Source organism: Muscardinus avellanarius (assembly GCF_963383645.1).
Source record: "Muscardinus avellanarius genome assembly, chromosome: 16".
In the NCBI taxonomy this organism is placed as follows: domain Eukaryota; kingdom Metazoa; phylum Chordata; class Mammalia; order Rodentia; family Gliridae; genus Muscardinus; species Muscardinus avellanarius.
This window is the reverse complement of record NC_137802.1, coordinates 71,623,164-71,634,524: the sequence shown is the minus strand read 5'-3', so window position 1 is coordinate 71,634,524 and position 11,361 is coordinate 71,623,164. Positions and strand designations below refer to the sequence as shown.

General features: G+C 59.7%; 1 protein-coding gene across 1 annotated transcript; it reads right to left on the bottom strand.

Annotated features, from left to right (window-relative positions):
* ENGASE (endo-beta-N-acetylglucosaminidase) lies at positions 1-8,086 on the bottom strand (the record flags this gene model as incomplete). Its single annotated transcript, XM_080714151.1, has 13 exons — positions 8,032-8,086; positions 7,679-7,880; positions 5,815-5,963; positions 5,205-5,362; positions 4,353-4,501; positions 3,928-4,093; positions 3,047-3,150; positions 2,640-2,748; positions 2,261-2,451; positions 1,229-1,377; positions 947-1,055; positions 599-713; positions 1-414 (listed from the first exon to the last, which is right to left on the bottom strand). Exons 2-13 carry the CDS (start codon positions 7,795-7,797, stop codon positions 1-3), a joined length of 1,932 nt encoding a protein of 643 aa, XP_080570277.1. The 5' UTR covers positions 7,798-7,880; positions 8,032-8,086.
* Positions 8,087-11,361: the final 3,275 nt, after the last annotated feature.

Below are 11,361 nucleotides of genomic sequence, written 5' to 3'. Positions count from 1 at the left end.
TCATGGTGGGGCGGAGAAGAGCAGGGTCACCCTGCCCCACTCTGCCAGGGGCACCAGGAAGCCCTCCCTGGGGACCGGCTCCACCAGGAACTCCACGCGGCCATCCTGGCCAGGCCCAGGGGCCTCCACCGCCAAGTCCACCACCCGGTACTGGTTGGTAAACGCCAGGCCCAGGAAGGTGGGCTTCTCTGGCCCTGACGGCTCCCTGCCAGGGAGCCCTCTCGCCCCCTCCCAGCAGTGCATGCGGAAGCAGCGGGCCTGGGCCAGGGGGTAGGACCAGTGCAGGGTGCAGCTGAGCCTGAGCCCGGCCAGGCTGGTCCCTGACGCGGAGGCGGCCTGCTGCCAGCGGACCTGCGAGATGGCGACGTTCTGCACCTGGGGCACAGGGGTCAGCAGGCTGTCGGCACCCACCACCTGGGAAAAGAGAAGGGGCTCAGCCAGCTGCCCTCCAGGAGGAGAGGGCGCCCCCCGCTCCCCAGCAACTCCACCCCACCCCACCCCACAGGACTGGGAAAGGGGCCTCCCCCGGGCCGGCCCTCCGCCCCTCCCCAGCAGGAGGGGATGGACACCTGGGCCTAGGTCCCTGCTGGACACACACCTGGAGCTCTCCAAGGCGACAGGTGAAACTCTCCTCCTCCCGGCTGCCCGGCGGCCGAGAGAAGCTCACAAAGAGATCCTGCAGGAGGCACCTGCGCAGGTTCACCTCGTAGCAGCTAGGAGAAGTGACGCTGGCCTCAGGCCCCAAGCCGCAGGGCGGGGTGCCCGGGACTAGGGCAGGGGCCCGAGGTGACCGTGAAAGTCCCCAGCAAGTGCCCTGGGCTTGTGTCTCGGAGCTGCCCCAAACTCAGAGGGTCAGCTGGGGCCTCTCGAGAGGGGACCCTGACTCCTCCAGTCCTCCCCGCATGGCTGCCCCCCAGGGGGCTTGACAGGGCGCTGAGGAACTCACCGCTGCTTCCAGCCCCCGCTGAGCGGCTCGCCACAGCGGCCTGCCCACCTGGCCAGCTTGGTGGGGGGCACCCGGAGGGGCCGGGGGCTATACCTTGAGCCTGTTTCCGCTGGAAGAGGGGAAAGAGCTTGAGAAAGGAGAATCCCAAAGGAAAGCGCGGGGAGGGGGTGAGAGGAAGCAAAGGACTCACAGGGACTAACTAGATTAGACCCCCTGGGAGGGGGCTCAGGGGACCCCTGAACAATTCTGGGGGAGGACAAAGGAGGGCATGAGGCTCCTCACCGTTCAGCACGGAGATGCTGCCAACGTGACAGCTGCCAGCTTCCCCTGTCGTGAGCTCCAGAGCGACATTGATGTCCGTCGCCCCCTCGAGCTTGTATACCAGGGACAGGAACACCTTGGGCGGTACCGGAACCTGTAGTGAAAACAACCTAGAGAACGGAGACCCTCTGAGCGGCCAGGACGGTGCCGCTGACACGCCCTCGCGGGCCGCCATCTCTCCCCCGCCCCAGGGCCAGGGGCCGGGGCAGTTTCAGTTTTGGAGGAAGAGAGCTTGGAGACCTCTTGCACGACAGCACACACACGGCTGACAGGCTGACAACGTAGGGGACTGGCCGGGCTGGGTTCACACCAAGAGCTTTGGACCATGGTTTTTGTTGTTGTTGTTGTTGTTTTTAGTAGTAGTACTGGGGATTGAACTCGGGGGCATTCTCTCTGAGCTGCATGCCCAGCCCTAAGCACTTTTTTTTTTCAGTACTGAGTGGGGATGAAATCCAGGGGCATTCTACCTCGGAGCTACACTCCCAGCCCCCCCCCCTTTTTTTTTTTTTTGGTGGTACCGGGGTTTCTGGAAACCCTTCTACCTCCGGGCTCCACTCCCAGACCCATTTTTATATTTTTTTATTTGGAAACAGGGTCTCTTACGCCAGTGTGCACGGCTGGCTTCGAACCTGCGTGATCCTCCTGTCTCCGCCTCCCAAGCGCAGGGATTACAAGCGTGCACCACCACGCCCGGCTTCAGCCCCGGTTTTTTATTCTTTATTTTGAAACGGGGTCTCACTAAGTTGCAGAAGGCCTCACTAAGTAACCTGAGGCTGGCCATGAACTTGCGATCCTCCTGTCTCAGCTTCCTAAGTACTGGGATTGCGACCACGCACCATCACGCCCAAACTGGACCATGATTTTTAAAGACATGATCTAGGTCTCACGTTCTGTCTCTATCTTGGCCTCTGCTGACCCACTGCCCACTTCAGTGATGGACGCGGAGGAGGGGACAAGCTGACGGCCCACCTGCCCCACCCCTCACTCACCTACCTCACAGCCAGGCTGTCGGCCTCGGGCGGGATGACGCCGCGCAGGAGCAGGGAGCTGCCGCCGTGCCAGGAGTCAGCCAGGCAGCAATACGTCTTTACCCAGCCCCCGTTGGCCCCGGTCGGCCGGTGCTCACCAAACAGGGGCTGCGTCTCCTGGGCACTGGGGTGGTACCAGGGCCCCACGGCCTGCTCCTGAATGAAGGGGCGCAAGAGACAGGGAGGGCTGAGCCTTCCTCCGCAGAGACAAGCAGAGCAGGTGTGTGGGGAGGGGCGATGTGGGTCACTGTTCCTCTGCTCGAGCCACAGCCCCCTCCTACCTAGCCCAGCTGCAGAGGAGGGCGCCCTCCGGTGCCATCCACCCAGCACGGCGGCACACACACCTGGCCATAGCAGATTCTTCTGGTCCCCATCCCCAGGCAGAAAGAAGTGATGAAGGGCAGGGAACAGATGCTGTGTGTGGGCAGATAGCGTTCCAGCAGACTCCAGAATCTACAACAAACAGGGAGACAACCAGAGTGAAGGGTCTTTCAACACCCCCCGGGCTGTGGTTGTAACTCGAGGTCTTCCTGACCTCCCGCTGAGACAGGCCTGCCAGGGCCGCCGCGCTCCCAGCTCCAGACACGGCCCAGACACGGCCGTTCAGATCCCAGCCTCTGCTCCTGCCCGGGAAGCCGCTAAGTGGCCATCTTCTCACTCAGCCTCCCGCAAGCAGCCCCAGGTACAGGGGCTCACCGCGGAGCAAGACATGAGCTTCTGCCAGGCTCCAGAGGGCACCGCCAGGGCTCACCTGTCCTGATTCTGGAGGAAATTGCTCTTCTCCAGACACTCGTACACCCAGCCAGGAGCGAAGAGAGCCACTGAGAAGCCATGCTTTCGGATCAGCTCCAGCGACTGGGGAGACAGGAGGCAGGAGGATGTTCCCACCCAGCAAGCCCGGGACCCTGAGTCCAGGCACAGCTGTGGGTGCCGCACCCCTCCAGGCTTCCTCCTGTTGTTCCACAAGCTGGCCAGAGAGGGGTGCTAGAGAGGCGGCTGGAGGAATGTGCAGATGGCGCCATCTTGTGGGCACTCTATGCTGGTGCAGCCTCAGCTCCCGGTCTCACATACCACACATTAGAATCCCAGAGTGTGAAGAGTGTGAAGAGCTAGGGGAATTAATTGTCTAAAGATTTCTTGATGACTGCGAGCACCCCTGCAGTCCAGGCAGGGAAGGACACAGGCAGGGGAGGCCCTGCTTCTGCATGGGTTTAGTTTCCCACCCCCTCTTTCTTCTTCTCCTTACAGAAGCAAGTCCCAAATCCCAGCACTCCGCCTGAATCCCAGACCCCTGAGATGCCGTGGGAAGGGCCCTCCAGGTGTGAAAGGCTAGTTCACGCTCTTCAAAGCATGGGAAAGAAAGGCTTGCTGGAGACGAGGCGGGGGAGGTTTCTGTCTGTTAACACCCACGGCAAAACCACATCTGACTGTAGAGACAGCTGGGGTGAGGGCCTTGGCCGGGATGCTACTCAGCCTCCGGTCAGGCTGCCGGCGCTCCTCAGCGTCTCGGCTTCCCTGCCTGGGAATTGTGGCTGCTATTATCCTTTCCCTTGAAGTACAGATGAGAAGGTCTGCAGGAAAGGCGGCCCATGGAGGGCGGGCAGGCAGGCTGGCACGCAGGCCGCCACTCACCTTGTCCGTGTCGAATCGGCCTCCGACCACGTTCCCCCGGGCAAACACGTCCACACCCACGTACACATCGGCCAGGCGGTCCCCGGCCTGCACCAGCGTCCGCTCCAGGTGTTCCTCCCGCCAGTTATAGTTGGTGAAGAAGCCATCACAGGAGTCAAAGAAGACCCTGGAGGCAGCAGGGACCCGATGAGGCCCCAGACCCCCAGGACAGGGAGCCCATCCCAGCCGCTCACCGCTCATGGGCTGGGGCTAGAGTCCAGGCCCACGGAGCCCAGCCCACGGGCTGGTCACACAGATGACACCTGCAGACCATCAGGAGAACCCTGGGCTTTCTCTCTTGTTCCCCAAAGCGGGTCTACAAGGCATGCCCGGGAGGCAGGCCGGCGCCCTCCTCCCTCTCTCTCGGAGCCGCCCCGCGGGCTCACCTGTTATGTTCATTCAGTTCGTCTTGCCACTTGAGCTGCCCACTCTGCAGGACACTGTCATACCAGAGCACCAGGCCCCCCGGGACCTGCCGATGGAGCTGAGCGGTCAGGTACCGGAGGAAATGAGGCGTGTTCCCCACGGCGGCCGCCTGGGGGAGAGGGACAAAGATCAGACCCCTGGCGAGGCCCGGCACCGGTCAGGGATGGACGGAGGGCACAGGAGCAAAGGGTTAGCCGGGCGTGGTGGGCACGCTTGTAATCCCCACGCCTGGGAGGCGGAGACAGGAGGATCGCGCAGGTTCCAAGCCAGCCGCGCTGGCTTAAGAGACCCTGTTTCCAAATAAAAATATAAAATAGGTCTGGGAGTATAGCCCGGAGGTAGAAGGGTTTCCAGGAAGCCCAGTACCACCAAAAAAAAGAAAAGGCTCACAGAGAAAGCCCGGTCCCCACAGCCCCTGCGTGGTCATCCATGATTCGAGGCTTTGAACTGAGTTTAGGTCTTGTTTCTCTTGTCCTTTCATACTGGGAGAACTTAAATAGATAGAAAGTGACCTGGACTACTCCGGTCTGAACTCAGATCACATAGGACTATTAATCGCTGAACAAAGGAACCCATCAATAGCCGCCAAAGGGAAGGGCCAGCCGGATGTGGGACTTTCTTCTTTCTGGACAGGAAGCCCCGGCTCAGGGAAGGGGAGGGTGGCCGTGGAACGTGAGCCATCTCTGGCCACGCGGGGTGGGGGGCAGAAAAGGAGCCCGCAGCCCAGCGAGCTCTGGACGCGGCTCAGAACACAGCCTGGCAGCGAGACGCTGTGATTTGGGAGCGGGCACGGGCACCAAGGTAGCACTCACACTCAAAGAGTTCTCTATGTTGATAAGCCAGCCGTCGAAACGGAAGAACTGAGCAATCTGGACCAGCCGATCGGCCACCGCCTGGTAGGAGCGCTCATCCCCGGCCAGGAAGGCCTCACACAGCTTGGCCCCGTCGGTCCACTCCGTAATGAACGTCCCTGTCGTCCGGGAGGAATGAGGTCAGGCATACCAATGGCTCCCCCGACCTCGGAGGTCTGCAGAGTGCGGTTCCCACCCCGGCAGCATTGGCACCCCTGCAAAGCCCGTGAGACGCCCAGGTTCTTGGGTCCCTCCCTGGAGAGCTAGTGACCCGGACACCCAGGGTGAGGCCTGGAGTGTAGTTTTGGAGGCACAGTTATGACCCAAGGGGTGGTGAACTATGACCTTCAGCCAAACTCAGCCACCACCTGTGTCTGTGAGCGCTGCTTTTTCTTTGCTGGCTGTTTACTTGTGTGTGGTCTACACCTGCTTCCGTTGTTAGCAGTGACAAAGGCCCGCTAAAAGTATTAGCTATCTGGCCCTCTCCAGAAATGGGAGTGGACGCCTGCCTGAGCCCTGGAGGCGGCCTCTGGTGTGGGGAGCTCTGCTGGCCAGGAAACCCTGCTCTTACCCAGCACGCAGACGCCATGCCTGTGGGCGGTGTTGGTCCAGCCCACCGGGGGGATGGTGACCGTGTGGTGGCTGAAGTACACAAAGATGTCTATGTACTGCCAGTGGTAGAAGGAGAAGGGAGTCTGCGCCGCTGAGCCCTGGATGAACCTGGGTGAAGAGACAGAACAAGCTTAGGGCCGGGCGTGGTGAGCACGCTTGTCATCCCAGCAATCGGGAGGCCGAGACAGGAGGATCGCGGTTCACAGACAGCCTCAGCTACACAACTCAGTGAGTGAGACCCCGTTTCAAAATAAAGAATAAAAATAAATGGGGCCGGGGGCATAGCTCGGAGGTTGAATGTCCTTGTGTTCCATCCCCAGAACCACAAAAAATAAAAATAAAGAACAAAGCCGGGCGTGGTGGCGCACGCTTGTAATCCCCGCGCTTGGGGGGCGGAAACAGGAGGATCGCGCAGGTTCGAAGCCAGCCCCGCGCGCTGGCTTAGGAGACCCTGTTTCCAAATAAAAGTGTAAAAATAGGTCTGGGCATGTAGCCCGGAGGTAGAAGGGCTCAGGAACCCCAGTACCACCCAAAAAAAAATTAAAATTAAAAATTAAAAATAAAAAAAAAGAAAGAACAAGCTTAGGTCCTGGGAGACAGAAAAAGGACGCAGCATCCCAGACACTGAAGTCTGCTGCGCGCAGACTGTGCAGGCAGAGAGGGCGGGAAGAAGCTCCAGGCGACCCGGAGGGATCTGGGTCGGCCTTTGGAGCTCTTGGCCCCCTGAGCAGATAAGCCCAGGAGAGGGAAACGGACAGACTCCTGCTGGAGCCCCAGGCCTCCTGCTGCCCTGTGGGGAGGTCAGCAGTGCCCCCGGGACACCTCCGGGCTATGACAGCTGCGGCTGGATGAGCCTCGAGGGCCATCTCTGACTCAAGCCTTCCGCTGACCAGCCCATCTAACGCTGAGGTCAGCTCACCCTCGGTGGGACAGAGGGAGAGAGAGTAGTTGGGGCAGCAGGGAAGTCAGGGTTTAGCAGAAGAGCTATGAAGACAGCTAAACCGGGCTATCACCTCAGTGTTTGGGGAGGCAGAGACAGGAGGAGCGAGGGTTCAAGGCCAGTCTGCAACTTAGCAAGATTCTCTGCAACCTAGGGAGACTCTGTTTAAAAAAAAAAAAAAAGAAGGCCGGACGTGGTGGCCCACAGGAGGCCAAGACAGGAGGATCATGGCTCACCGACAGCCTCAGCTATTTACTGAGGCGCTTTGCAACTCAGTGAGATCCTGTTTCAAAAATAAAAACTAAGCCGGGCGTCGTGGCGCACACTTGTCATTCCAGCATTCAGGAAGCTGAAATCAGAGGATCACGGTTCATGGACAGCCTCAGCCACTTAGTGAGGCCCTTCGTAACTCAGTAAGACCCTGTTTCAAAAATAAAAAGACTAGCCGGGCATGGTGGCGCACACTTGTAATCCCAGCGCTTGGGAGGCTGAGACAGGAGGATCGCGCGGGTTCAAAGCCAGCCTCAGCTACTTAGTGAGGCTCTCAGCAACTTAGTGAGACCCTGTTTCCAAATAAAATATTTTTAAAAAAGGTCTGGAAGTATAGCCCGGAGGTAGAAAGCCTCTGGGTTCCACCCCCAGTACCACTAAAAAATAAATAAAAATAATAAAAAGACTAAAAAGTAGGGCTGGGGGTGTAGCTTGGATTTTGATCTGCGGCTGTCTGGGCAATCGTATGATCGTGGAGCCCAAAGAAGACCCCCCAACCTGCTCCTATCTACAGTGGCGGGGTGCCTCTGACTCCCAACCAGGACTCCTCCTCCCGCACAATGCTCCCCCGTCCTCCCCAGCCCCCGCCTCCCAGAGAGTGAGCGGCCCCCACCTGTCCTCCAGGTACCCGCCCATCATGTCATGACACAGCAGGGTCCGGGGCCTGCGGCTGCCCAGCGGGGGCTGCCGGCACACTAAGGGTTCCAGGGCGATGTTGAAGCCATCTTCCATGCCGGGGGTCCAGGCCAGGAGCTCCTCCAGCGACGACAAGTAGAAGCTGATGGGTGTGGTGGTAATCTTGTCGTAATACCTGCCTGGTCCGAGGAGGGAGACACGGTTCACGGGAGAGTGGCAGGATTTGTGGCAAAGCTTTGCTATGGCCCAGAGGCAGGGGAATGGGGCGCTCGGCTCAGAAGCCCCCGGCACAACCGTGGGGGACATTATTTTCAGCCTAAGTGTTCTCACCTGGCAAAGGATCTGGGGTAAAACTGACCACTTCTCGAAAGACGGCTGCTTCTTCCTGATCCCCATTGGTTCTAAGCAAAGAGTTAAAAAAAATTTTTTTTCAATAAAAGGGTAAAAAACACTTGGAAGCAAATGGCGAGATGTCCCCTGCCCTGGCTTATGTGGCTGAATGCACACTGTAGACGCAGGTGTTGAACCAGCGGGGCTCAGGACCTCGGGTCTTTTAGGCACCTGTGTTAGCACAGGGCCTGGCCTTCTGCTTGGTCATAGATGCTGAGGTCACCACTATAAATAAACACCTTACACGCAGAACAGCAAAACTATGGGACCCAGACCAGAGATACATACTTCACAGGCCCCAAAGTTTGCTCTGGCCATGGGGCAAGGGCTTATCAAGGGACTAACAAGGGCCTTCTCTGGTTCCCGTTCTCCTAGCTGACTCCCCGGAACGCTCACTAGCTCCGTAGAGCCCGTGGATGGGCAACTCAGGAAGAGAGCACCTTGGCACATTCAGATGGAAAACCCCACGTAAATCTTAAACAAGGTCAGCTGGGCGTCCTGATGCACTGTAATTCCAGTACTCGAGAGGCTGAGACAGGAGGGTTGTAGATTTTGAGGCCAGCCTCAGCAATTTGGATACTCAGCAACTCAGTGACACCCTGTTTCAAAGAAAGGGCTGGGGCGGGGGGGGGGGGGGGGGGGGGGGGGGGGGGTTGGCTCAGATGTAGACCATCGCTGGGTTCATCCTCAGCACCTGCCTCACCCCCCTCAAAAAAAAAAAAAAAAAAAGGTGCTGGTGGTTACGTGAGCGTATGACCCAAGGTGCTCCTTTTCAAATTCAGATCCCCAGCCTCCTCTTCTGGAGCCCCCTTCCTGTCTGGCCTCCCTACGGCCTCCCTACGCAGTGGCTTCCTGCTAAAGCCCCCCGAGAGCGATCCTGCCTACACACGAGCTCACTACCACCACCTCTGTTCCCTCCATCGGGGGAAAGCCCATCTCAACATCCCCCTGTCCTAAAGCACCTTTCCCGCCAGCCGGGAGCCCCTGTCTGGTGGGAACCCCCCGTGTCCCCCACGCTTTGTCCTGAAGCCAAGGTGAGGGGCAGGCTGTCCTCGCCCGCCCTGGCCTCCCCCGCCGGCCCAGTGGCCTGCTGACCCCGGCTTTAACAGGTTGCCCAAAAGGAAAAGCCGCAGCACGGGTCAGGGCGGCCCTCTGCCTCTGTCCAGCTCCTCCCACTCGAGGCTCACTTCCTCACCCCACACACACACTGCAGTCCTGCTCCGCCACCCAAGCTGGTCCACGCGCCCCCTTCCCCAGCCAGCGTCTGCTGGGGAACTGCAAGGGCCTCGCCGCCCTCGTGTCCAGCGACGGCCCCGGCCGGCCTCTCGCCCGGGTCTGCACCCCATCTCTGAGAAGGGGCCGGGCCCCGCCAAGGGCCCCGCGGTCCGGCGGGGCAGGTTTATGGGGACGCTGGCCAGTGCCGGCCGGAGCCGCGCCCAGCGCCCCCCTCCCCCGCCGCGGCCCACCTCTGCCCCGGCCGCCGCCGCCGCGGCCGCCGCTCCCGCGCCCCGGGCCCCCGGCCCCGCAGCCCTGCGGCCGCCGCCTCCATGGCCCGCCCGCCTGGGCCGCGCTGTCACCGCTCCGAGAGCCAATCGCAGGCCGGGGTCCGGCCCCGCCTCCGCCCTCAGCCAATGGGAAGCGCGCGGCGCGGCAGCCGGGCTCAGATTGGACTCTGTGTTCCGCTTCCCGGCGGGGATTTAAGTAGCCGGAGAAGAGCTGGGGGCGGGGCCTGGCCTGGGCGGGGCCTATGTCCGGGTCGAGGTCGGGGCGAGGGGAGGGGCTTAAGTGAGCCGGGCCCGGACGGATTCCGAGCCCAGGCTTCCCTGTAATTTGGGGTTCTGTTGTTTTTTGTTTTTTGACTTTTTTTCCTTTTTTTTGGGGGGGGGGGGGCTGTGTGTTATTCAATCTTTAACCATCTCTTTGCGAGCAAATCGATGAAGCAATCTGCCCCAAGCCACAATGTCAGTAAACGGTAAAAATGAAACTTTAAGTCAGTCCTGCTAACCCCTAGTAAAAGATAATTTTCAAGGTGGGTGTGGTGGCGCACGTCTGCGATCTCAATACGTGGGAGGCCGAGACCGGAGGACCACAAGTTCCAAAGTCTCCCTCAGCAACACAGGGAGACTCAGCATCCTAGAGAGACCTTGTCTCAAATTTTTAAAAAAGGGCTGGGGGGGGGGCGTAAGTCAGAGGTAGAACACCTCTGGGGTCAGTCCCTAGTACTCTACACACACACACACACACACACACACACACACACACACACACACAATTTTCAAATAAGGCAAATTTCTGCCTATGATTCTGACATAAATATCAAGTGCTAGAGATTGTACTCTGTTCATGAGTTGACAAAGGAAGGCGGCGGTGGAGAACCAGTTCAAAAGGGACTTGAGAAAGGGCCCCATCCATGAAGGAGCTTGCAGGTTAGTGCTTCCAGGGGGCTGGAGCTGGGGGTCCTCGAACCTCTGCTGGACAAGACTGTTTGCCCCTCTCAAGCTGGGAAAACCAGGAAAGACTGGGACTGGCTGGCTGCGGGAATTGGGTCCATTCAGTGTGCAGAGCTGGGTAGTTAGTTACCCTCGGACCAGATTGAACCCACAGGAACCGCACCCCAAGCCTGCACGGCCCAGAGGGGTCTGCAAGAGGGCCCCTCCTCCAGGTTGGGCCAGAGGAGCTCTCAGAACTGACCACTCACAGAGAGGGCTCTAGCCGGGGCAGGAGAAGGGCCTCGCCTCCCCAGGCCGCAGCCTCTGCAGCCTGGAGTCTCTGGGGCTGGGCTGCAGCTGCTGGGCCTTTTTATTACCGTTGCGGACTTTGAACTTTATGAGGCCCCAAGCTTCCATAAACGCTGAGGGAGGGGTGATGACTCCGGTTGTTGCAGGTAGCTGGCCAGGCAGGAAGGAGGGGTGGCCTGGATGTGGGAGAAGGTAATCCACTGGGGGAGGGGGCAGAATGAGCAGGATGCCCACCCTGCACCCTGGGGCTTCAGCGCTGGGGCGATTGCAGTGAGGGGGCCAGGGTCTCCCAGGTCAGGCCCACAGGGGTCAGGTGGTCACAGGAAGGGAAGAGTCTTGATTTGGTCTGCATCTAACCAGACCCTTGCTCGGAGCGAGGTAAAAGAAATCTGTGATTTCCCTTCTGCCCTAACACTACTCAGGGCAGACACGCCCAAGGGATACAGGGATGCTGAGTCTCTGGGATAAAGGATGCCAGGCCTCCCTTCTCCTCCTCCCTCCTTCCTTCCCAAACAGCAGGAAGGTGAAGGTC